Here is a 25,376-nt window from a genome sequence, read left to right on the forward strand (position 1 = left end):
GTTGTCATGGTGGCATTTAGGGATAACTTTTGGTGGCTTTTAACAACAGTGCTAGGTACTGATTTCCGAATTTTTAAACCTGCTTGCTGTTCAAGATGGCAATGGAGATGGTCATTATGTCTTCTGGCTAGTAAGCGCCTGTGGTTTATCGAGAGTTAGCATTTGGCGGATACGGTGCCCAGTTGTCGAATTGGGCGCGGTGCCCTTTACACATCGAAGGAAACTAACCTCCAAGATCTCGGTGCTTGTAGAAGAGTTTTCTTGAATGTCATGCCAAGAATCTCTCACTGTGGCTTCATGTTTCTTTATCTGTCTTTATCATGAATCATGTTGACTATGAACGTATAAGTCTAGTAAGAGTGATAAACAACTCTGATACTACTGAGTTTAAACGAGATAGAATAGAGAAGAAATGTATCATATACGCCCCAAGGCCCCAGGAAATAACCAGGCTGTTCACCACATATTCTGCTTTAACCTGCCACCCCGCCGCGAATCCGCTGTTTCAGCATGTCCTTCAGGAATCCGTTCAGCTCGACCGTGGAGATCCTAAACATCGCTGCGCCATCGGCCCCTTCCGCATCTATATCCTCTAACGCCGCATTCGTATACACGCTCCCCGTAATGACCCCCGCGAGCGTCTTGATATCCCTCCCGTTGGACCAGCCCGCCGTCATGCCCAACTTGTGCAGCAGCCTCAGCACCTTCTCCTTCTCCTCGGCGCCGGGGTCGACCGCGTCGCGCACCTCGATCTCCTCCTTCCGCAGCAGATTCAGCAGATGCTCCTTGCTGCGGGACGCGCTCATGGGCGGGAACACGATCTCGGTGGCGAAGCGGCCGCGGAGCCCCGCGTTCACCTGCAGCAGCGCGTCCATGTCCTTGTCGTAGCCGGCCAGCACGATGACCATCTTCTTCAGGTACCGCGCCTTGGTCATGCAGTCAACCAGCTCGCCGATGGCCTCGTCCTCGTAGCTGTTGGCGCCCCCCGCGCCCCGCGCGCCGCCCGCCAGGCGGTACGCCTCGTCGATGAAGAGCACCTTGCCCAGCGCGCGCTCGAACAGGTTGACCACCTTGGGCGCCGTGTGGCCGAGGTACTGCCCGATGAGGTGGCTGGCGGAGCACTCGATGACCTCGTTGGTGCTGAGGAAGCCCATGTCGTAGAAGATCTGGCCGATGATGCGCGCCGTGTGGGTCTTGCCCGTCCCCGGCGGCCCCTTGAAGACGAAGGTGAAGGGGACGATCTCGCGCGGGTCCCGGCCGCGGCGGCGGAGGTTGGCCGCCATCCGCTGGTAGCCCTGGAATTTGTTGATGATACTGTCAAAGCCGATGAGGCCGTCGAAGAGGGCTTGGCATTTCTTGCTCGCGTGCATCCCCCGGTCCCATTCGGGGTCGAAGTCGGCGCGGTCAAGGACGATGTGTTCGTCTTCCGGTACGGCCTCTTGGTCGGGGTCCGGGAGGTCGTTCTCGGCTGCGCCGGAATCTGCCTGAGTGGCCTTGAGGGCTTCGGTTTCGGCCTTCTTCTTGGCCGCCATCCGTTCCCTAAAGCGGGTCTTGGCCTGGTTCAGGAGGTTGTCGACGTCGCCGCCGTTACCAAAGTTGGGCCGGTCTCTTGCTCGACGGAGGACTTCAGCGGCAACCTCCATCGCCTCTTCGCTGGCGGTGATGTCCTCTTTGGCCATCTTGAGTCGCAAGATCTTGTTGAGGTGCTCGTCGTCGTAGCTTTCGAACCGGAATGCATCCTCGAGAGGGAATCGCCTCCGCAAACCCGGGTTGACCTTTTGAAACATCTCCTCCATCATGTCTGTGTATCCAAGGAGGATGACGCAGCGGTCCTCACCAGGCTTGTTATGGATTTTGGAGATGATTGTGTCGATGACGCCTAGGCGGAAGATGTCGGACTCGTTTCCGGTACCCGCTCGGTTCCCGTGGTAGAACATGTGAGCGTCGTCGATGATGAGCACCTTACCGATGGTGGAGTCGAGAATCCGGCTCGTCTTCACCTCGGACTCTCCAATGTATTGGCCGATGAAGTCGTCGGGCGTCTTAAACTCGACCTCCTTGGTCGAAAGAAGGCCGATCTCGGCCAGGATCTGACCATAGAGCTTAGCCACGGTCGTCTTGCCCGTTCCGGGAGGGCCGAGGAAGACGCGATTGAGAGTCGTTTGCAGCGGCTCTTTGCCGAGGATCTCACGGCGATAGTTGGCCCTTGCGCGTGTGAGCAGCTCGCCGATGGCTTTCTTGACGTTCTCCAGTCCGGCCATCTTTTCCAGTTCTTTCCACGCCGCACTGGTAGCGCGGATATCCTCGGGCTCTGGCCCGATTACATCCTCTTTGGTCAGCAAGGAAAGGTCTGGCTTTGGCGTTTCGTCTTCGACGGGCCCTTGTTCAGGCTTGTCTACGCCATCGTCCGTCTGGCTGTCAGTTTTCTGCGTATTGCCCGACTTCTCATTCTCGTCTTGACTGACGGCCGGCTTTTCACCCTCGTCCGGGTTGTCCTGCTTGCTCTCCTCCACGTTCATTTGCTCAGAAGGATCAGCTGGAGGTTTGGTCTCATCCTTGCTGGCATCAACACTCTTGCCGTCGGTAGGTAGTGCGGGTCCTTGCTCCGCGGTGTTGATGGTCGACTCCTCCCTCTCCTCCGGATTGTCAGACTTGGGTTGTTCCCCGCTCTTCTCTTCAGCGCCAACGTTTTCAATGTCCCCAGAGGGCACAATGGCTTGTTCGGGACTCTCAGTGTGTGTCGCTTCTTTCTCGTGCTGTCCAATATTAGCTGGTTTCTCGCTCTCGTCGCTCTTACCGTCTAACTTCTCAGCTTCGTCGGATTTAGACTCGTCCTTGCTGGCCGGCTTCTCCTCTTTCTCTTGTTTATCATCCACCGTTTCTTCAACCACGGCTTCCTTATCCTCTACCTTCATCTCCTCGGTCTGATCCGTCTTTATTTCTTCCGCATTTTCTTCCTTGCCATTTTGGGCACCCTCCTCCGTGTTCTCTTCCACATTTTTCTCTACCTTGTCCCCTCCACTGTCCTCTAACTCCTCTTTCTTTTCCTCTATTTTCTCTTCAGCGTTTCCTTCATTGTTTTTATCAATCTCGCCGTGGGCCTTGTCGTCAGTTACTTCTGCTTTGTTCTCCGTCTTATCATCTTCCTGTATTTTTTCCTCTTTCTTCTCCGCGTCTTGTTTCTCCCCAGCTTCCTGGTTATTTTCAGGGGTAGCTGGAGTCTCATCCTCAGTTGCCTTTGCGGCCTCCGCGGGTTCTTCCACCTTCTTCTTTGCGGGCACCCGCCTATCAGGCGACAGCTTGACACCTTCCTTTTCAAGTCGGGCAGCCTGACGATCAAGCATCTTCCCAAAGGCCAAGACCAGATCATAGACATTCGCAAAGCCGGTCGAGCCCCTGCCCCTGCCCACACGCTTGGCCGCGATTCGCGGGTAAGGTCCCTCCTCGCCGCCCTCGACCGTGAACGCGTTGTGACGGATGAGTTGGAGGAGGATGAGCCGTAGCTGCTCATCATCGTAGTCCTTGAGTTCGAGCCGCCGTGGGAACACCCATCTACCATTCGGCCGGCTCCCTAGGAACGCGGTCATCCCCTTGACACTCCCGGTAAGGACGACCACCATCTTGAGGCGATCGGCATGGCGCTCTAGGCAGTGCAAAAGCTCGGTTTGGACGTATGACCAGACTCCTTCTACGGCGTCCAAGAAGAGCATCTGTGCAGCTTGTTAGCGAACAGACCTGGCGCGAACAAGTCGGAGACTTTGGAAGGGCTTACAATCTCCAATCCATCGCCGCAGTCTCTGAGATAGTTATGCAGGTTCTCGATATCCTTGTCAGCCTGAAAGTCAAAGCCCGATCGTTTCTCGACGTGCGGGCTCCGCCTCCACAGGCCGCACTCGGTAAGCAGGTCCTTGTAGATGTTGACCAGAGTCCGCTTGCCGGTACCGGCGTTGCCTGTCAGGACCAAGTTGAAGTCCTGCCTTCTCAGCTTGCCCTTTCGCTGGTTCGCCGCAGCGATGGTCGCCTTGATGGCAAGGAACTCCTTCTTGACCTCCTCGAGCCCGACCATGGCCATGAGCTGATCCAGGGCCTTGCTCTTCTCTCCGAATTCCTTCTTTCGCCTCTCCCACTCGCGCTCGACTGGTAATAGGTTGGCGGCGTTGGCAGACTTTGACAAGAGCTTGCGGCCCAGCGCGGGAAGGAGAGGCATGCCTGGCCGGCTTGGAAGGGGCTTGGGGTCAGCGGTGTCGTCTGAAGGTGTGTCTTCCGAGTCGCTGTCGGAATCAAAATCGTCGGCGCTGAAGGGGTTGTGTTTCTTCGGAGTTTCAGTCTTCTCCTCCTCGACCTCTTCCTTGGCCTCTTCTTTGGCCTCTTCCTTCGCTGTATTGGGCTCATCAGTCGTTTCATTCTGGGCACCTTCCTTGGCTTCTTCTGTCTCTGCGGTTAAACCCTGTCCTTCGGTGGCAGGCTTGTCACTGTCAGGCTCCTCGTGCTGACTCTCTTGGTCAAAGAGGGCCGCTATTCCGTCGTACTCGGAGTCAGGCTCTGAATCCGTAGCAGCAGACTCGACGGCTGCCGACACCGGTTCGGACTTGGCTTCCGTGTCACCATTCTCGGGAGTCGCTGCCGACGCAGGCTGAGCATCCGTGCTAGCCGGCGCGGCGGGTGTCGAGGTTGACTCAGACTGGACCTCTGGATCAGCCGGCTTGACTGGTGCTGGCGTCGTCTCAAGCTTGGGATCTAGGTCGGTTGTCTCAGTAGACGCCAAGGCCGACCCAGATTGGGCATCCGTGTTGGACGATTCGGCGAGCGTCGGCTCATGGTTGGCAGCGGTGTCTGCAGGCTCAACAGACGCAGTCAATACCGTCTCAGGCTCTGCTGTCGCTTGATTGCGATCCCCAGTGCAGGGCTCTGCAGATTCAGGAGCTGGTGCTCCAGATGTGGTCACTGGCGTCTCAGAAACCGGGGCGGCTTCTGCAGGAAGATTGAGAGGATCCGTGGGTGTTGGGCCATCTGCCGGCGAGGGTAGTATTTCTACCAGTGAGATTTTTGCTCCGGTTTTCTTCTTGTTGGCCTCCTCGGCCTCTAAAATGATGCCCTCATTCTCCTCGGTGACCACTGTGACCTGGGCCACTTCAGGTTCTGGCGGTGTGGCAATGGGAGAATCCGAGTCGCTATTCTCAGCATCGACTGTCTCGGCACCGCCAACACCGTCGATGTCAGATTCGGAGGGACCGCGGTTGTCCTCTTCCAGTCCCGTCATGGCTTCGATATGTTGCGTAGGAGACGAGTCAATCTGGGTATGGAAAATGATGGATCTAGGAAAGTTTGCGGGAAAGAAAACCAAAGTCGGGGTGAGATGGGAAAAGCTGTGCGTAAGGTCATCTACAAACGAACGAGGTAATTAGCAAATCACTACTTAAGTAACCATCAGCCCCGAGAAGCGATTGGTGGTGCGTAGGTACTGTACGCTCTAGGCACAGTAGGCAGCTCCAGGCTGCACTGCAGCACTGCTGCAAGCGCCGAGAATCGATGGAGGCCTACCAGTTGAATCTGAGGAATCTGAGGCAGCCCAAGCAGACTAGGCAGCCCAGCCCCAACCCCCCGATGCATAAGGTACAGTACCTTAACCAGGGTGCAGTTACATACAGTACCGTATGTGCTTGTGTTTGTTCAGATAAGATGGAGCGATGCATTGGGGGCCGAAAGCACAGAGAGCCTAGAGCACCCCACAGCTCCGCAACTTGGCTCTCCTCGTACAGTACATACAGCGCTAACGCACCTCGATCCTTCAGGGTAAATTTACCTTGAGATGTCTCCCCCAAGTCTAAGCCTCCGAAGCAGCCACACAATGGGGCACGCAGGTTGTTGTCAAATTCAACACGCATTCCTAAATGTGTCATAGGCCTCCCTCATTGACTGTCAAAATTATAATTTCCGTTTTCTTCTTCTTTTTTTCTTATATTTTCGAGAGCTAGATATAACTCTAAAAGCAGGCGCTTAATTCCAAACTAACATGCGCGTGCACAAAATAACATTAGAAAAGTTGATGGATGATGATTGTCACTTGCCAGGTCATTAGCGAGGTTTCGGCCAGGAGATATTATTGGGTTACTTGGGCTCAGATACCTAATTTGGGTCCAAGTGGGCAATACTGAGATGGTACTGTACAGAAACACACATCTGCACCCACATACCCACCAAAACAATGGGAAGGGCAAAGGTGGCCAAATGCCAGACAGACAAGATTGACAAGACAGGCCAGGGGGCGCCCACAGCAAATCGGGCTTTTGCAGCCTGGACAAGGTCAAAACAACATGTGCAGATAGAGGTCTCTCTGGTCGGAGGGAGACTACCTGATCCTGCACGTGAAGAACGCTCGTCAAGTGAGCCCACAACATGTGTGGAAAAGAGTACTGAAATGATTGCACTGTATAAGGAGCAATGGCCAGGACGGTCCTACTTATGGTTCGAAAGAACAATGAGCCTTCGGCAAGTTCCAGCCCCCGGAGCGCCAGCCCAGTAAGCGTGGCCCTCTGACTAGAGGGACACTGTCCTCTGGGGACGGTTTTTCCCCAACTCAAATACCAGAAACGTAGATTGGGTAACGTGAAATGCAGCTGAAAATGTAGTCAAGATCGGATATCGAAGTCTCCTGTTTTGCCAAAAACCGCGGCAACAGCTTCAACTCGCATCCCGAAGGTAGAGAGACTTGCTTCCCGGATGAAGGGGTTAGGATCGGTCTGTTCGAAATTTCGCAGTCGGTCATAGCTTCACCGTGACGAACTAAAGCAGCAGATAGCCCACTGGTTCCTTTCTCGACCCTCTCGGGAAGGTTTGAGTCCCAAGAAGGACATCCAGAGCCATAAGGGTAAAGCCCGACTCCGGCCAGCTCCAGGAATTTTAACCGGTAGTCACCCTTGACTCTCTGGGACGGGTTATGCTGCCAGTTGTCTAGCCAACCAAACCACAAAGTCTGCAAGGACATCTGCGATGGACGTTGCCTTGCGTTTCCTGTCAGAATTCTGATGAGTTGTTGTGGATCCACTGCGGGACATGCCCGCCTGCCATATCCCGGAAATACAAACCGCGAGCATGGAGACAGCCCCGTGCGAATCGCCTTGCTCTGTAGAGCAGAACCCTCTTCCGACGGACTTTGTATTTATTGCGTTGCTTCCAAGTACGTCTCTATCTTTCTCTTCGAAGAGCTGCAGCGAATGTTTTTTTGAGGGAATGTTTGAAGCGATTTTTTATTCGGTCGCTCGCGCCCCAATGACGATGTCCTTGAGAGGGATGCCTGCGAATGGCGGTGCCAGGGCGTCTCGGAAACTTCCGTTGGCGCCAGAGCCAGTCATGTTAACATCCTTGGGCATCAACCTCACGGCAGCCGCTCAGGAAGGTCGCTATTTGTTGGACATTGCGGGCCATATTCAAAGAGTCTAAACCCAACACCACTGCATCGTTGGGTTAACGCATTCTCCAGTTCTCCCAGATACTTATCTAGACTGGTGCCTGCTTGGTGTCTTCGCCAATGAGCCGAGCTTGCTCCCATTACCGAAGTCCGACTCTGAAGTTGTATTGGAAACGATTTCAATTGATTCACTACACCACAGCATCTTAATTACTTCTTTCATCCTATCTCCAGCCGTTCCATTTCCCGCTCCTTCAAGCAAATCTCCCCCGGCCGGCGGATTGGGCATCTCGGACCAAGATGAGGCTTATCAGCGTCCGCACTCGCCAGCTGGAGTACTTCGCAACGCCGCCCGAACTATATGCCGTGTTGTCTCACACGTGGGGGAAGGCCGAAGATGAAGTTTCGTACCAGGATTTCCAAGACGCAGACCTGCGTGGAAGCAAGAGAGGATTCGCCAAGATCGAGTCGACGTGCGAGCGCGCGAAGGCCGATGGCTTGAGCTACGTTTGGATCGACACGTGCTGTATCGACAAGTCGAGCAGCGCCGAGTTGGGTGAGGCCATCAACTCGATGTTCACCTGGTACCGGCTCGCGACCGTCTGTTACGTGTATCTCGAGGATGTCGACAGTACGGCGGCCGACCAGTCCATCCGCGACAGCCGTTGGCTCACGCGGGGTTGGACGCTGCAGGAGCTCATCGCCCCGCGAGTGGCCCAGTTCTACGACTGCCACTGGAGGCTTATCGGGGACAAGAATCAGCTCGGAGACCAGCTGCACGACGCAGCCGGCATCGATACTTCGATTCTCCAGGGCGCTGCTCTCGATACGGTCTGCGTCGGGCGGAGAATGCGGTGGGCCGCTTCCCGGAGCACGACGCGCGAGGAAGACATAGCCTACTGCCTAATGGGAATATTCGACGTCAACATGGCTATGCTTTACGGTGAGGGCGCCGTCAAGGCGTTCCAGCGCCTGCAGGAAGAGATCGTCAAGGAGTACGACGACCACACCATCTTTGCATGGCGGGCCAACGGAGATATGCCGCCGTCTGCGACCCGCGGGATGCTGGCCGAGTCCCCAGCCGAGTTTGCGAGTTTCCAGTACATCCGGCCGTTCCGCGACCTCAGCGAGGAAGATGGGAACGACTCGAACGTGACGCTAACGAACCGGGGCGTGCGTTTCACGGCTAAGGTGTCGGACGTAGACTTTGATATGGACGCGCCGGTCGTCTACCTGAGCCTCAACTGCCTGTTTGACAGCAGCGACGAGGAGAAGCGGGTACCTGTCGCCGTTCGCCTGGTTAGTCAGGGCGGTCGGCAGTACACGCGGCTAGATCCCAGCCACTTCTTTCCAGGTTCTGTCTTTGGAAAGACCAAGACCGTCTACGTTACGAAGCGGCTCGCCTCCAACGCCTTTTACTCACTGCCGATGGGCGGCGGCCTGAAGTACGCCTTCTTCGCTCGGAAGCTGCCCGAGATAGTCGGGGACGGCGCAGTAGTCATCACGGGGGGGAGCATGGCACCTTTTGCGGAACCGTACATCATTAACCTGAAGGAGGGCACGGCCGAGAGGTACAGCGCGTTCCTTGCCCTCCCGCTCCGCGGCACCAACGAGGTAGCCCAGGTCTTCCTCGCCATCTCGCGCGCCCACGGGGGGAGGAACAACAGATACTGCGGCGAGATCGGCTTGCTCCTCAAGCCGGGGATGTTTTCTGTCAGCGACGCACAGAACCCCAACGTACCGATGCTGCCCATCAACAATGCGCAGACGCTCGAGCTGCAACTCCCACACAAGCCCGACATGATATTCCAAGTACGTGCCTCGCTCGACACAATCCTCGGCTACGACGCGTTTCTGCTCGAGCTAGTGGCGCGAAAGCGAGACACCTGCAGAGCGCGCCAAGCGAGAGGGGGGGCATGATCTGGCGCACCTCTTTGATAAGGATTGGGAGGAGCGCGAGACCCGGGCTCGCCAACAACTGCATTCCAAATGGGAGAAGGTAAGCAAACTGGTGCGTGAGCGGGCAGATTTAGAGCGGCTAAATATAGAGCGCGAGCAGCGTAGGAACTTAAAGCGTGCCATGTTAGTAGGCGAGTCTAGGGAAGAATCGAAGTACGAGTACAGTTACGCCGTAGGCTTAAGATTCTGAGGGACATAGAGGGAGAACTACCCAGACAAATTGAGGCAAAGCATCGGGCCGAGTGGGACGAGCTGAGGCAGCGAGAGCGCCGTGACCTGGAGAGTGAATGGGCTGAGCGTAGAGTTCTCACCCCGATATTCGGACAGCCGATAACTTCGCCGAAATGATTGGGACGTATCGGCCTTGATCTAGCAAAAGACTTATATCAAAAACACTGCACTCTGGTTTCAACTATGGGATTGTAATTACTGATTGTGCTTGTCAGTCGCCGCAAAGGCCACGTCACATGACCGTAGCTGCGCGGCGTCGGTATGGCGATGCTTCGCCGCTTCCCCACTTCACCGCTTCGCCGCTTCGGTCCTTCGGGCTCCGCAAAAGCACCCTTGAAATTGGCCTACGAGGCTCCTGTCTTATCCGCGACCGTCGTTGCTGCGTTATTACACACACCTTCGACATCACCGAGGCGATGGAATGGGCAGAACGGCTGAAGCGACCTTCGGCTGCGGACGGTGATGGAAATTTACTCGATATGAGTAACCATCGAGACCTGCCTTCGAAAAGGTATTATGGTGTGGGGGCTTTTCAGCAAAATATAGAGACTGACTGCTTGACTGCTTCTTAAGGCAAGGTCCTCGAAGCGCAGATTTCCGTCAAAGAGGAGGCTCAGTGGGAAGCTCCATCTATTCACTAGACGGGTTGCCAGAGAGCTGGCTAAGTGTTGTGCTGGAAACCGGGCAGAATGGTAGGATGCTGGGGTTTCTGGAGTCCTTTCCTCGTGTTTTCTATGCATACCCTAACGCCAGTGAAAGCAATATCGACATTACTACAGCCGCCGATCGTACGAACGGGACTGCTACCACATGCCACTGCTCCAGCGTCAAGCGCCGACAAGCCTCCAACCGCACGTGATATCCCGCCTGTGACACTAAAGGACATCGCCCATGTTGATGCATCCGAATTCAAGCCCTATTTAGTCCAATTCGGTGCATTTTACGAACGATTGCGAAGAGTGGAGGGAGGCGAGGATGAAGAGTCAGATATATCCCACAAAGGAAGCGGTGAGGCCGACCAGTTTGCCGCCGTCCTCCATGACGGCAGCCTGTGGCTGGGAAAGCGGCCATCAGCTACAATGAAAAGCTCTGTACGCTCCGTCTCTTCATCTTCGTCGATGGAAGGTGGAGTCCCTAGTCCAATTCGAAGATGGAGTCCAGAATTTGCAAGACGAGCGACGCAAGGCCCACCGCCATTGACGACCATTCCTGCTGTCTATTTCGACGCAGACTTTCATCTGGAAAACCCTCGCATATTTGACGTGGTCACGGAGCGGTCCGAGGTTGTCCCACCGCGACCAGGGACATTGGATGAAAAGAAGGCTCCAGCAAACGCAAGTGCAGGGGCATCGCGGAAAGCCCTGGCAACCAATGCGATACTACAAGAGAAGCTATCTTGGTATATCGACACCGTCGAGATGCATCTCATAGCTTCCATTTCCGCGGCTACCACGCCCTTCCTCGCTACACTGGGCTTTCTGAGGGAGCTCCACGCTGAAGCCGCCGATTCCGTGGAGAGAATCAAGGCTTTGAGAAACGAGCTCGAGGTTCTGAATCAAGAGACTGCCATCAATGGGTTGCACATTATCCAGAAGCGACAACGATGGGGAAATCTCCAGCAGTTTCAGGATGTAGTCCTGCAGCTGGAACATATTGTAGATAGCGTTGCCGCCTGCGAGTCTCTCGTCGACAAAGGCGACATCGACAAGGCTTCAGAAAGCATCGCGTCTCTCGAGAAGCTCATTTCCGGCGAGCCAGGTTTCTCAAAGACACCATGCCGGATAGACGGACAGAATGTTCAGCTTCGCGATCTCAGAGGTGCAGCAGCGTTGCAAGGCGTTCATGACGATTTGGCGGCTTTGCGATTCCGCATCGGCAAAGCTTACGAAACACAGTGTCTGAGTCTCCTTGTGGGGGACCTCCGGTGCCACACTGAGACTGTTTCTAAACAGGAGGTGCTTATGCGCTGGACCGGTGCTTTTGTGCGGCCTCGAGGCCGTTCTACACAGGAGCATCCGGCCCTTTCATCCTACCTGAGCTCAACCGACGGTCTTCGGTCCGAGCTGCTCAAGACCTTAACTAGCCTACACCGAGCGAAGCACCTCATAATCGTTGCGACCGCCTATAGAGGGGCTGTACTGAAAGAGATCCGCAATCTCGTCCGGCGCCCGCTACCCAGCGCAAAGGATGAGGACAACGAGTCAACGGTGTCTTCGTCAACCATGACAGGAGGAGCACGGTTGTCTCAACAACAAAAATCGTCCATTCTCGCTCGTAACCTAGGAGCGCTCAAGCCCGGCGATGCTGAAGCAATGCTGATTGAAATTTATGTCAGCGTCACAGAAACATTGAGGAGGTTGACGACACAAGTCAGGCTACTGCTTGGTATTACCAGCTCACTGGATTACGGCTCCTCCATCACCGCATGCCAGACACAAGAACTCTACAAAGCGATAGACTTACCAAGTCTTTTAGGTGAAGCGGTGGATACTGCGCAGGACCGGATTGTCAAGCTCCTCCGAGTTCGCTCAGAGCAGAGCACGCGGCTATCGCGAGTCTGGTTCCTCCGATATTTCTCTCTGAATCTCGGCTTTGCCAGCGAGTGCGAATCGATCTCTGGGCGGAGTGGTACAGCCCTCAAGACAGTCATCAATGAGCAAGTCAAAGACTTCATCCAGCAGCACGGCGAGGCGGAAATCCAAACGCTCACACAGGGCATGGAATCCGACCAATGGGAGGCAAGGGACTTCTCAGACAATGACACGGCCAAGCTCAACTGGATTCTGTCCAGCAGTACAACAGACGCGGCAGAATTGCCAGACAGTCTGAAGATTTGGATTCCATGTTCCAATGGCCATCCTGAGTCTGGCCAGGCTGGTGATCCCCAACCCAGCGGCGGCGGCAAAGCCGGGATCAGGAGGAGTGCGTGCATTGGTGAGCAAGTGTTTGTGCTTCCCAGCTCTGCAATCCTCTGCATGAATGGCTTGTCCCACTTCTTGCAACTGATCTCTGGCATGCCATCCATGGCTGCTGATATCTCGACCTCGCTGATTTCTTATCTCCGTCATTTCAACGCATGCTGCACACGACTTGTCTTGGAGGCAGGGGCCAGACAGTCCGCAGGATTGAAGAACATCACCTCGAAGCACCTTGCTCTCGCATCGCAAGCGTTGGAATTTATTGCAACCCTGACCAGTCATGTCCGCGAGTTTGTTCGATGCTATGCTGGACGTGGTGCGACTGATGCGACTGCCTTGCGTGTCGTGGAATTTGACGAGGTCCAGCATCTCTACCAGGAGCACCAGAACCGCATACATGGCAAGTTGGTCCAAATCATGAGTCGCCTGGCCGGCTCGCACGTCAAGGTTTTGAGAAACATTGACTGGGGTGATGGTCAGAAGGATGTGCATCCCTACATGGCGACGTTGGCCAAAGACACGAAGTCATTGCACCGCATCCTGACCAAGATAATTCCAAAAGAAACTGTGCGTATGGTCATGGCCCAGACTTTTCTTAGCTACAAGGTTCAGTTCGGCCAAGCATTCCAGGAGATTGGTCCTATGACGGAATTGGGCCGGGACAGGTAAGATGCATTGTTTATGGTCAAATTGCATAGCACCAAGCAGCTTGATGAAGACGTCCTAACCTGGTATCCTACAGTATGCTACGCGATGTCGAGTTCTTCAAATCCAATCTTGGCATGATAGAGGGGTTTGGTGATGTTGGTGAACACCTGGCCGTAATTGTTAAGGCCAAGCACATCAAGATTGCAGTGTTGGACGCTCCAGCTGCCGCCGCCGAAACAGAAAGGAAAGAAATTGAAAATGAGGGGAAAGAATAAGGGGAAGCAACAAGTAGCCGATGAAAGGGTTAAAGAAGCCAGGGCCGGAAACCCCTTCCCCCCCCCCCCCAAAAAAAAAAACAAAAAAAAAAATAAGCGGAGAGGGGTGACACAGGCACCATTCTTTTTTTTATATATAGCAAACTACTTAGCCTGCCTCATTAGCTTTGGAGTCCTGCTGGAAAATATAAACTGTCCCTTTGAGCATGCGTGTGTTTCTACTATGCAGTGGACTATTTACATCCTCTTGAATGACCATCTGCTGACACTCCTAGGAGTGTTTCCCAGCCAATGGTCATTGTATCACGCCAGACTAACAAGGACCACGGAGGCTAAAGTGGGCTCGTCATTTGAAAAGATAAAATAAGCTGTGCTATACTCCTATATTTAGTATAAAGTCGAAGAGTGCGATTCGGGCGGGTGTTCAAAATCTATCAAGGACCGTGATAACAGACAATACCAACGTAACTAGTGAAATGATATGTAAGACGGTACCTTCATAACGCAGCGCGCATCCAAGATCCATCAAATAGTAACCATTATATGCAACCTCCTACCAATGCGATTTCTTCAACTGTGATCATATACCACCACGACAAACGGAACGTCCTGTATTCTGCGATAGTATTGCTCTTGTCAGAAGGGGAGAGCTGGAGATGAGGTCGAGGTTTATAAAGAGATGTAAGCTAAGCTCAGGGAAGAGCGTTTGATATCTTGTCTCCTTTCCCAATTTCTTGTTTCTAGCAAGGTCGGCACCTTTTGTGTTTATCCTGTGTCAAGTTCCATTCACTAATATCGTAGTTTATATAATATCTTAATATAACCAAAGCTATCCAAGTATATTACCCACTAATGAATCCCCCAAATCTCTCAGTTCTAGTTCTAGATAGTAGCAGCTGTATCAATACTTGTGACATAGATTGAACGCTGCTCACTCATCACACTGACTAAGCTGGTTAATGCGGTAGTCATTCCGTAGATCTAGTAAAGTCTGCGTCATGTTATCAAAGTCAATATTCGGGTTTTGATACGGAAAGAAATGCTTCCCCCCTCAAGAGGTACCAGACATGTTAGGTTTTCTAATCTAATAATTAACATATCCTGGTGTATCACTACGGGTAGTAACTGTCGATATATCCTTCGTCTGACTCCTTTGTTTCTATCATACAACATACTATTGCCCGTCAGTGGAGATAGCGAATGTACAGTATTAGATGTTCTTCGATAATCGCGCACCATACACAATGCTAAGCAACATAACTTCTACACGCCTGCATTGATGCTAATAAGTATTCGGTTGTTACCTAAACCATCTACTGGGCTTTGACAGTATTTCCTCATTCCATCTCATTCATCCTCTCCTGTTTCTTCTGAGGGCCAAGCGATAAAATCCTCAACTGGACCGAGCAGTCCTGGGGGACCTCCGATGGTTTCCCTGGGTTTCGTTGCCGTCTCCGCGGGCCACGCCGTCGATCCCTCGTCCTTCAAGATCCTCGGCGCCGGCTCGACTTTGATCACATTGAAAGAGTTGAGGTGCGGAGTGTATCCATGGCTGGTCAAATGCTTTTTCTCCTTGTCCATGTCTGGGTTCTTCACCGAGATGGTGATGTGAGGGTCGTCCTTCACAAACCCTTTTCCGGCTTCCCAAGTCGTGGGGTGGATGTAGGACCTAATTATATCATCATGTGTTAGCCGGACACCATTATCTCCCCCAGATGGGGTGGTATGAGTGATATACCGAATCAAAACTCGGGTTGCGTTCGGGTCTGTGGCGATGGCGGTTTGATAGGCCGCATACATCACGGCACGGGCAACCGCCTCGTTCTTCGGTCGTGCAATCTTCCAGATGTACTCAATGGATCGGGAGGCCATGGTTCAAGTTGGGCTGGCGGTGACAATGATATGATAAATGAAGTGAGAATGGGGGAAAAGCTCTGGCTGTGGTTGCAGTTTCAGAAAAAACAACGGCTCAACTTCCAGCTTTTATTCCCGATAGAGCCCAGGAGTGTTGTCGGTCTTCGGATGTTGAGTCTCTCCACCCGTTCACTATTGTCCATATCTTTGGCTTATCAAGAGCTTAGGCACGCTGCACCGTTGGTTGATAGGCGCCACAGCCGGCGAACCCCCTGAGACCAAACCGGGCCGATAGCTCCATGGGGCGCCTGGCCGCGCGCTGTTGGGGCACTGTTGTTTCGCCGAAGGATATGGATGCGCCAGCCGCTGCCTTGCCTCGCCATCTCCATGACTTGGGACTAAGAGTGTTGCTTTGCAAGTCCGCGTTACGCTTGACTCCTCGAGTCCACCATCATCAGATGAGTGGTAGTTGAACGTTACCAAGCAACCGCACCATAGCGCGCGGCTAACGTCAGCTTGTGACAAGGCATGACTAGGTGCTTGAGATACTCGGGCACAGCCGCTTTGCCTCACGGCCACACGGAGGCACCTAATTTCAATATCTTGCATGGGAGCTGCCAACGGCCTAATAACTGTGGGTGCCCTGTGTCGTCATTGGGTGGTGGATGGGCCAGGCGCAGGTGGTGGTGGCACAGTGTGCGATATCACAGTAGAGTATCACAGATGTGAAAATAATCGGGGTCTTCTCTTAAGCGCAAGTCCGGAACCTTGAAGCTCCATGCGCTTCGAGCACTCAATGCTGGGTGATGGTTTCGTGAATGGACCAATGAAAGCGGAGCCATCCGCGGGCCCAGCCAACTGGTCAAATAAGCAACCATTACATCGTTGACTAGGCATATGAAAATGATTTGTTCAGAAAGCGCTTAAGTATGAAATAATGGGGATAGGACGACTTTGTTTCAATTCCCGCGCACGTACTTGGTGTGATGCAAGTTCCCTTCCCAGTGTGTTGATGCCGACCGGGGTTTTTATTGGTGCATTCAAAGTGGCAGCAGCCGCGGTCTGTTCAGCTGAAAAAGTGGTTTCGAAACCAACAAGCACCAACAGGCCTGCACGTTAACAATCGCGCGTCCACCATGAGGCTCTCTTGCAAGTTGCCTCATTTTCTCACGGTTCCTGGGACCCGCAGCCGTTTTGGGCTCATTTCCCACTCTCTGTCTTCGAGGATCAAACCGCATGTCCCTCTGCATTTGCACGTCGCGTCGCTCTCATCACTTTCGTGTCGCACCCTCTCGGATCAGCGGCAGGCTCCATCATCCCGCCTTTCGTCCAACATGGCCGACAACACTGAACATCGGCCTGAAAAAGTGTACTTTCCAAACATCGAAGTGGAAAACCTTGAAGAATACAGGATCGGCGGGTACCATCCCACTGTGATCGGAGACACTTTCCATGAGGGCCGGTACGAGATTGTCCACAAGCTCGGTTTTGGCGGCTACTCGACGATCTGGCTGGCTCGGGACCAACGCTTGCAACGGTACGTCTCGTTGAAGATCCTGATCGCGCGCCAAACTTCGGAAAGCAATGAGGTCAAGATACTTCGTCTATTGTCCGGCTGTGACTCCGAGTCAACTCATCCAGGGCAGCGTTTTATCCCGCGCCTTCTGGACGACTTCACCTTCGATGGGCCGAATGGTCGTCACCTCTGCCTGGTTCAAGAGTTCGCCGCCTGCAGCATTACGGTCGCCAAAGAATGGTCCTCCAATAACATGTTCCCCGTTGAAACGGCGCGGTCCATCGCCGCCCAGCTCATTTTGGGGCTCTCATACCTGCACTCCCGCGGGATCTGCCATGGGGGTAAGAGATCCTTTGCGCCCTTTCCCTCGCCCTCTCTGCAACCCCCACCTCAGGTTCACCAGACATTCTTCCGAAGCTGATGCCGTCTCCAGATCTGCATATGCACAACTTCTTTATCTATGGCTTAAACATTGATCAACTTAGCCCCGACGAGCTATATAGCCGCTACGCCTTCGACACGGCGCCAGTGAGACGCGTCGATGGGGCCGCGCCCGAGCCGCACGCCCCGCCATATGCGGTTTGGTCCATGCCCATCAAGACACCAGCCGACAAGCTGGTAGACCCTATCATCAAGATCTCCGACTACGGCACCTCATTTGTCGCCGCCGGCAATCCCTCTCCCCAGCTCCATACTCCCACCCTTTATCGACCCCCCGAGGCCCTATTCGGCGACCGTATCACGCCGCTCGCCGCCGACATCTGGACATTCGGTGTTAACCTTTACGAGGTCCTCGGGGAGCGGCCGCTTTTCGAGACCTTCACCTGGGACCGCGATGACATTCTCGCTGATATAATCAGTACGTTAGGTCTGCCACCGCAGCGCTGGTGGGAAACCTGGGCCAACCGCGGCGAGTTCTTCGAGGCAGACGGCCAGTGGAGGAAAGAGGGGATCAGTCGTATCTATGACCCGGTCTGGCGGCCTTTGAGCCAGCGTATGTGGGATATGGGACGGGGTGAGAAGGCCGAGAGTTGTGAATGGGACGTTGAGGCCGGGGAGATGAGGGCGCTAGAGGTCCTGTTTAGGGGTGTGTTAGCGTGGGAGCCGAGAGAGCGGTGGACGGCGGAGGACTTGGTTAAATCGGAGTACATGGTGAAGTGGGCGTTGCCGGCTTGGGAGAGACAGAGGAGAAGGCAGGGAGAGGCCGCGGCGGCGGCGGTGTGATGCTGCTTTCTGTTTTGAAGGACGACTCGGTGTGTAGCATCCCCTCTCAGTACTTACTCGTCGAATACTCAGTCCATACTCACTGGGCCCGACGTCTCCCGCCCCAAATGACCTGGTGCGCGACTCAGCCCACACTAAGACAAGCCAGGCTCCTGCTAGCGACGCGCTAAACCAGCAAGCCATTGTTTGTCGCTATCTGCTCTAGATTTTCCGATACAGCGATGCTATCCGGCCGAATTGCTACGAGAGCTCGTTACCGTCGTTGACGTTGAAGTATTAGGGTAGTCTTCCAATGAGGAAAGATCCTGTATATACTTATATCTGCCGATATACCTCTTCAGGGCATTGTTTTTGGACCGGGCAATGGCAAGGGATTTTGGGAAGACAAATCGCGGTCTGCTGCCGACTGGCTCACCGATGACCAGACTGGAGTCGAACACTCTGGCCAACACAAAGCCCTGATAAAAAGAGAGGTAAGCTTGCCCTGATGCAAGCTAATCTGGTAAAGCCTTAAGCCGAGTCACACTCTAGCCATCCCATGTGACAAGTGAGGGTTGGGAGGTTTGTGGGGCCGGGCAGACTGCGGGTTGCTTGGATCGGAGGCCTGGGTGGGATGTTCTGGGTTAATATCTTCCTAAGGAAAAGAGTGACAGCTGCACACATTCACCGAGCATGCCGCAGCCCTGGTTAACGGTCGCCCGCCCAACACGAATTAATCAACAAGGTCGCCGGCTCTCATCGCTTTGCAGACTCACCGACTAGTCACCCCGCACGCAGTCCATCAGCCCATCAGCCCATCAGCCAATCGAAAAATTCTGCTCCACGTCGTGCTGCCTGAGTCGTGATTGCACGAAGCCACAGGGGGTGATCACAAGATTCGTGATCACGCAAAGTCAGACAGGGATGCTCACAGATTTGTGATAGGTCGCACATTACTCACCAGTGGGAACCTCCTCACTTGCATGGCACATCTCTGATTCTTGAAATCGATAGTTGGCACTGAAGTAGAGCTGTACACCGCATATGCAAGGTGAATCAGGTCTGCATCGTGAATGTACATACAAGGATGTTGGGCATGTGAATGCTGCCAGGGGCAGACGAGATCGGCTTCTCCTTCGTACCCCCGTGTGGCAGAACTCTCATCTCCGAACGTACTCGTCCAATAACATCACGATGAGGCTTCCGGTCCGTTTGGTTGCCTGGTCTTTCAGTCTCTGGTCTGCATGTTGGCCACAGCAGGCGTGACATGATCGCTAACACATGACTGCTCCAACACTTTCCACTTCATTCGGCATGGTCCTTCCTCCAGTATGTACAGAAATATGCACAAATGGCCGAAGGAGATGGGACACTGTGAGAGCCTGCAGTCACTGCCCGTTCCAACCTGAACTGAATGATCCTCTACTGAATGGAGGTTCCCTGCTTGATGCCGCATACGTCTGCCAACTTGGGCAGGTCCATACCCTGCAGATGTGGGAGGTAAGGCTAGTGCCGCAGTAGGTGCTTGGGGTTTCCCTAAGTATATAACGAGTCGTTCTTGTTGGCGATGGAAAGTCTGGTGAGCAAACTCTTCTCAACACCGCCCTCGAATCCGCAATACGAATTTTACTTCCTCGCTTTAGAATTCGCCTCCCTAGGAAAGATAACACCATGGCATGTGGGTGTCAGCGCCGCATTGTCCGCAAGATATACCAGAACTGTACCGCGACGCCAAAGCATGTTGTCGAAGACGTCTCTTTTGCTGCCTGCCTCAATCCTAGCGGCCTAGACTGTACTGGATACTAGGACGTCTACCTCGGTAACACCACCTTCAAGGTGCAAGGCTATATCTGCCCGACGTGCTAGGCATGTCATCAACGATTTTAGGTAAGTAATCGTTGATATATTCGGGTCTAGTCAAGACTCAAGTTTGCATGATGAAGTACTTATACAGGTTAGACTAAGCTATAATTGGTTTTCGGCAAGGCGAGTTGAGGGGAGGATTCTACATGCCTTGGGTAGCTTGTGGTTGATTCTCCCTGGGGACACGGTGGGGTTGGAGGCGAAGGACACTGTGTTGCCAAACTCCAAGTTTCCATAGTCAATGAGCCGAGACACTTTTTCTTTTGGCGGCACGAGCACTCGTGAATTGTGCACGAGAAAGCGAGTATTGCGCTAGCTAACTTTAACGCTGCTGATTGGCCCAGCCATACCGTATGAGCACATCTTGACACACACACCTACCAATGGAGCCCACTTCAACACCTTCGCAGTCCATCATGACCGACGATAAAGGTCGAACCGTTACCATTTACCATGCCTACTTGCCCCCAGGAGTGAAGCGGGTTCTCGCCGTAGGAAGTAGTGCCTTCATTGGAGAAGTGGACGAGTCGACTGTACTCAAATATCCACTGGCCCCACGCGGAGACATGACCCGCGTTGAGTGGAAAAACAGCTATTTGAGATCATTGGACGGCAGAGCGCATTATCGCACTCAAAGGCTTTACGGATACGGGAATCTACCTGGAACGTGCTACGAATGGCACTGTAGCCGAATATATACTTGAATCCAGCAATCCGCCCCCTTCGGTCAAGCAGCGTTTATGCTGGTGCCGGGAGGCTGCCGAGGCCGTTGCGTGGATCCATTCTCGGCGAGTCCTTCATTGCGATATCCAGCCCACAAACCTATTTCTCGATAAGGATCTCCATATCAAGCTCGCCGACTTTCAGGGCAGATACTTGTCCGAGGACGGCAAAGTGCTCCTTGACGGCTGGAGCGGGGAGCCCTGTAGGTTCTATTGCCCTCGGGACGATGACTTCGATGCGGACGTCAAAACGGACCTCTTTGCGCTAGGGTGCACTATCTACTTCATTATGATGGGGCATGCTGTTTTTCCGGAGATCATTGATGGGGAAGACCGATGGTATGAGAAGGTGGAAGATAGATTTGCGAAGGGCGAGTTTCCTCGGGACAAGTATGCTTGTAGTGCTATTACCCTGAAGTGCTGGCAGAAGGAATATGAATGTGCCGAGGAAGTGGTTCGAGACCTCCAAGTTCTCGGGGAGCTGTGATTTGCCAGACGAGCAGCTAGTAATCAGGATTAACTGTTTTCATGCACTATCGAGGCAGCATGCTCCAGATCAATCATCTACGCAATAGCATCTCCTTTGGGCTCGCAAAACGCCTCTTCCCTGGTCAATGTCGCGTGAAGCACGCATGAATGTCTGCTCTATTCTAACAAACTAACCTACTGAAGTGCGTGCCATCCCACTCGCAACTATAATTCATCTCGAAATCTCAGCCAGAAGTTCATATAGAAGGGGCCGTAGAAAATCCCGTCCTGTCGTGGAACTGCTATAGCATTTGAGGACATTTCTTGAAATACGCAACAGGCACCTAACTCTCGTACCTATGTCCTTCCCACTTGACCAGGTACTCCACCCGCCTTCCTCTTCGTCGTGAACCCAGGATCTCCTCTACCTGAAAATAATTGCCTTTCTGAACCTCCCGGGCCGAGAAAACCACTCTTGAAGGGCGGGCACGCCCCGTCGAGGAAGTTCTCTCTACTGGTGACTTACGCCACAAGGTTTGAGGTGCGTGGTGTTCTGTGAGAGGACGATGTAACTCCCATCCTCGTTCAATGGTACCACTTCTGATATTCGTCACTTCAAGTCCAGTATTCTTCAGCAGAGGTGGGCTGTAGTACAGCAGATCCTGAAGACGTCGAGCCCTACGCAGAGGAACCGGCCGCTCGTCGGGGCGCACTACAGCGTACTCGCCTCTTGGCCCCGTCGAGTTTCTTGCGTAGCTGGGAATTCATGGCGGGACCGTGGATGTCCTAGTCTGCTACGTGCAGTACAAGGAGTCGGTCATAGTCGACAAAGTAGTTTACATAGATGATGTTGAACCAGGCACCATAGCCCCTTCGTGGGAGAGTCGGGTGGTGGCAAGTCAACTGTCTTTCGTCTCATGTTCCGGTATCACAACTGCCGCGAAAGGGGCATTGAGGTCAATGGCAAGGACGCCAAGGACCTAACCATCTACTCGGTGCGCCGCTTTATCAGGCTAGTGCCGCAGGACAAGTCAACCAACTTCGCCTCCGAATGGGAGGCGGTGATTGCCCCAACCCTGATTGCCCTTCTCGTTAGTTGGTCGGTGTTACCGTGTATTGGCTTTCAAGACATCTCACATGTCGGTTGATGTTGCTGCAGTGGTGTCGTCTGCCTCGGCATCTGGAAACCTTTGTCCGAGGTCCACAGTGACGCACGAGAGGGCATCTGTGTGGGCCAGACTTTTGTGCCGACTCGATGTTGCGGCGTTGCCACCTTTACTCAACAGAAGCCGCACGGCCTCATGTCCGTTCGCAGCAGCCCACGACAGCGGCGTTCGTCCCTCGTCATCAGCTGACTCGACATTGGCACCTCTCTCAAGAAATAGCTTTGCGACAGCTTCATGGCCGTTCGTAGCCGCCAACGACAACAGTGTTTGTCTCTGTTATCTGCCGACTTAGGAGAGGAACAGAGTTCAACGAGACTACTATCCTGCCCCTAACGAGCACTCTGCTCCTACGTTGCGCGTGCACTGCTCGTACCCAGGCACTCTGGTCCTACTACCTTTATGTCCTTGACCCTCACAGTATACTGATATATCCTGTGTCGTATTCAGTAAATAGTCGGTGAGCTATACCTTCTATAACCGAGAAGTAGAAAGGAAATCCTTTAGAATCTAAGTTATTAATATACTAAACTATAATAGATTCGTCTAAGCTAGTTAATTCCGTGACTTAGTAGAAATACCATATCGAGATTACTAGCCATATCAGCGACAACCGAGTTTTTCGTAATTGACAGAGTAGATCTTAGCTACAACTTTTAAGCTTAGCTTCAGATCTTTTTATATTGTCAAAAGAGCTAATTGCACTTGAGCTTCGCCGTTTTTTTGCTTTATATTACATTGCAATAGAAAGTAGGACAGAAGGTAGAAGATATATTTTAATAGGATTAATAGAACTTTTGGTAATATAGTACTTTCACTGATAATATACGTTATACGTCTTAAATTACTATAATAAACTCTTGATTACCTAGCTACTTTATATAGGGCTGTTTATATTATTCGGAGCTTGTAACTACTTTTATACTCAAAAGTATACCTATCTAAAATCTAGTTTTGTCGAAGTTATAAATATTTATCTCCTAGATACTATACTTAGTAATTGTATTCTATATAAGTGTAAACTAAGCCTATATAACGTCTAGATCTTTGTATTATATCCTATAGTAGTTAATTTGACGTTGGAAACGTATAGTGAGCTCCAGATAGTATTTAACTAAGTTATCTATCTATTGGGGTCTGATATATAATGTATCACAGTCTTGACGAAGACAATTAGCTATTTCTCGAATGTTGCTAAGCCGGGACTTAAATTCTCATGAATCTAGGTCGAGTATCCGTTAAAGAAGTACCTCTTCTTTAGATTAATAAGCTTTTTCGAGTTCACAGAGATATTGAATTAGGGAAAACTGTTCCCCAGCACTTGTGCCCTCTGATCAGAGGCTAGATAGAGGCTATCTTAGCTCAGGGACCCGCTTTCCTTTGTATTTAAAACTGTCCGGACCGTCGTCCTTAGACATAGGAGAACGAATTCAGCAACTCTCTTTTCCAAATTTTACCCCGATTTGCAGGAAATCCTTTACAGGCAAGATATTCTCCCTCTAATCAGAGGGAGCTTTATCTACCTACTTTGTTGTGGTCGTTATGGCCTTTCACACTTCTCTCTTGTTGTGTGTGTAGGTGTGTGTTTCTGCACCATTTCAATATCGCGTCGCGAGGTTCTACCAGCATATCGGTATTATAGTGTAGTATGTGGAACCTAATAGATTCTAGCTGCACCTTGAACTGTAAGCTTAGGGTTATTTTCAAGACCTATAAGAGCGAGAATTATACAACTTTCAATTGAAGATGATTCCATTTCTTTCATAGAGAAAAGTGGTGTTCAGTGTTACAGGTGGTGGGGCTGGGGAAAAGTGACCCGCTCGCTATATTAGCCTACTAGCTGTATAAATACGTTATAGGCTCTAAGGATTCCCAAGTCTTTAGCTTCGGCTTCAAGCATCTTCTCTACTTCCTCGAGTCCCTCAGCAATAGTATGTATTTATAACTTATAGACCATGTGAAGTTGTCTCTTTATACACTATTGAGGGGGTATTGCTCCGAGGCTGTGCTGTGCTTCGTTAAACCCTCTCTGTGCCACTTGAAGAATTGGATGGCGGTGGTGACGACGTTGACGAATTCCAATATGCTAAGTACAAAATTTAACCAATGGGCAGAATAAGACTAGTTAAGCGGGTGAGACTCACGCAGAAGAGGTCTGTAAGCCGATAATGGCTCTCCTCATCGTCCCATACGTGTTGCTATCCAGCTTGTCCGTCGATGCGGTAACGCCCGCGCAGGCGGCGCAGACGCCGACAATGGCGATGCCGATGACAATAAGGGAGGCGGCTCGGCGGGGACAGAAGCAGACGTCGTAGAACCAGAGCCAGATTGACATTGCGCTTGTAACTCCAAACCAGACGGCTGCGACGATGGCCTATCGGGAATGATGGCGTGTTAGCAATTGAGGAAATTGATGAGGATGGATGGGCAATGGAACGTACCAAACTTAAGGGTGGTCCGAAGGATTCGGGATCGTGCTGATTGCGAAGAATGGCAGCCAAGGTGAGGGAAGCGATACCGAGCACGAAGCAGATGAAGCGCGAGGGGAAGTCGCCGTTGAACAGGGATCTGATTGAGCCGGCCATGTTGGGCGAGCAAGATGCTATGTTGTGCGTGATGAATATATGACGACGTGTTCTGTGTGAGACTGAGACTGGTCGAAGCTGTTGATGGCGGGTAAACTAGTGAGGAAGGTGCAATTTTATTGTGACGGAGCTTTGTTTCTGGTGAGGGTTAGTGCATGGTGACGAGAAAGAGCGTTACTTAAATAAATCCATATGGTTCTAGGTTGCGGCCCCATTCATTCCAACTCATGGAGGGTGATCATGCCCGTTTCATTGTGGCTTGGGTGATTCAGCCCCATTGGCTGCATGCACTGACCTGCAAGGATAGAGCGCCCGAATTTGCGGATCTAGTACGGAAACGGGAAATAGAGGTACTGTACTCCCCAGCACTACCAATGAGGTGCTACGCTCCGTGGGGCCAATGTCAGTCCTTCTCCCTCCTTTTGATTGGCACAAAGCTTCGCTCTTCACTCACCAGAATCGGTATAAATTCGGCACCTAAATACAGCCAGATATCACGACCGAGGTGCTCTTGGATAAAGGGCAGATTATGTATGAAGGGCTGCAGCCACACAGTGTAACAC

At 52.5% G+C, this 25,376-nt stretch overlaps 6 protein-coding genes across 6 annotated transcripts; 3 read left to right on the forward strand and 3 right to left on the reverse strand.

The window, feature by feature from the left end:
• Nucleotides 1-473: 473 nt before the first annotated feature.
• MFIFM68171_02042 (uncharacterized protein) lies at nt 474-5,260 on the reverse strand (the record flags this gene model as incomplete). Its single annotated transcript, XM_071057464.1, has 2 exons — nt 474-3,710; nt 3,773-5,260. The coding sequence occupies 2 exons, from the start codon at nt 5,258-5,260 to the stop codon at nt 474-476; spliced, it is 4,725 nt and encodes a 1,574-aa protein (XP_070913565.1).
• Nucleotides 5,261-7,708: 2,448 nt separating this feature from the next.
• On the forward strand, nt 7,709-9,328 carry MFIFM68171_02043 (uncharacterized protein; the record flags this gene model as incomplete). The annotated part of the gene is made up of 1 exon (XM_071057465.1): nt 7,709-9,328. One exon carries the CDS (start codon nt 7,709-7,711, stop codon nt 9,326-9,328), a length of 1,620 nt encoding a protein of 539 aa, XP_070913566.1.
• A 1,688-nt stretch (nt 9,329-11,016) lies between these two features.
• MFIFM68171_02044 (uncharacterized protein) lies at nt 11,017-13,439 on the forward strand (the record flags this gene model as incomplete). The annotated part of the gene is made up of 2 exons (XM_071057466.1): nt 11,017-13,181; nt 13,259-13,439. 2 exons carry the CDS (start codon nt 11,017-11,019, stop codon nt 13,437-13,439), a joined length of 2,346 nt encoding a protein of 781 aa, XP_070913567.1.
• A 1,347-nt stretch (nt 13,440-14,786) lies between these two features.
• Nucleotides 14,787-15,311, reverse strand: MFIFM68171_02045 (uncharacterized protein; the record flags this gene model as incomplete). Its single annotated transcript, XM_071057467.1, has 2 exons — nt 14,787-15,108; nt 15,178-15,311. 2 exons carry the CDS (start codon nt 15,309-15,311, stop codon nt 14,787-14,789), a joined length of 456 nt encoding a protein of 151 aa, XP_070913568.1.
• Nucleotides 15,312-16,627: 1,316 nt separating this feature from the next.
• Nucleotides 16,628-18,033, forward strand: MFIFM68171_02046 (uncharacterized protein; the record flags this gene model as incomplete). Its single annotated transcript, XM_071057468.1, has 2 exons — nt 16,628-17,150; nt 17,243-18,033. 2 exons carry the CDS (start codon nt 16,628-16,630, stop codon nt 18,031-18,033), a joined length of 1,314 nt encoding a protein of 437 aa, XP_070913569.1.
• A 6,335-nt stretch (nt 18,034-24,368) lies between these two features.
• On the reverse strand, nt 24,369-24,813 carry MFIFM68171_02047 (uncharacterized protein; the record flags this gene model as incomplete). Its single annotated transcript, XM_071057469.1, has 2 exons — nt 24,369-24,602; nt 24,670-24,813. 2 exons carry the CDS (start codon nt 24,811-24,813, stop codon nt 24,369-24,371), a joined length of 378 nt encoding a protein of 125 aa, XP_070913570.1.
• Between the last annotated feature and the right edge of the window lie 563 nt (nt 24,814-25,376).

This window comes from Madurella fahalii (assembly GCF_045866475.1).
Source record: "Madurella fahalii IFM 68171 DNA, scaffold_1, whole genome shotgun sequence".
Taxonomy (NCBI): domain Eukaryota; kingdom Fungi; phylum Ascomycota; class Sordariomycetes; order Sordariales; genus Madurella; species Madurella fahalii.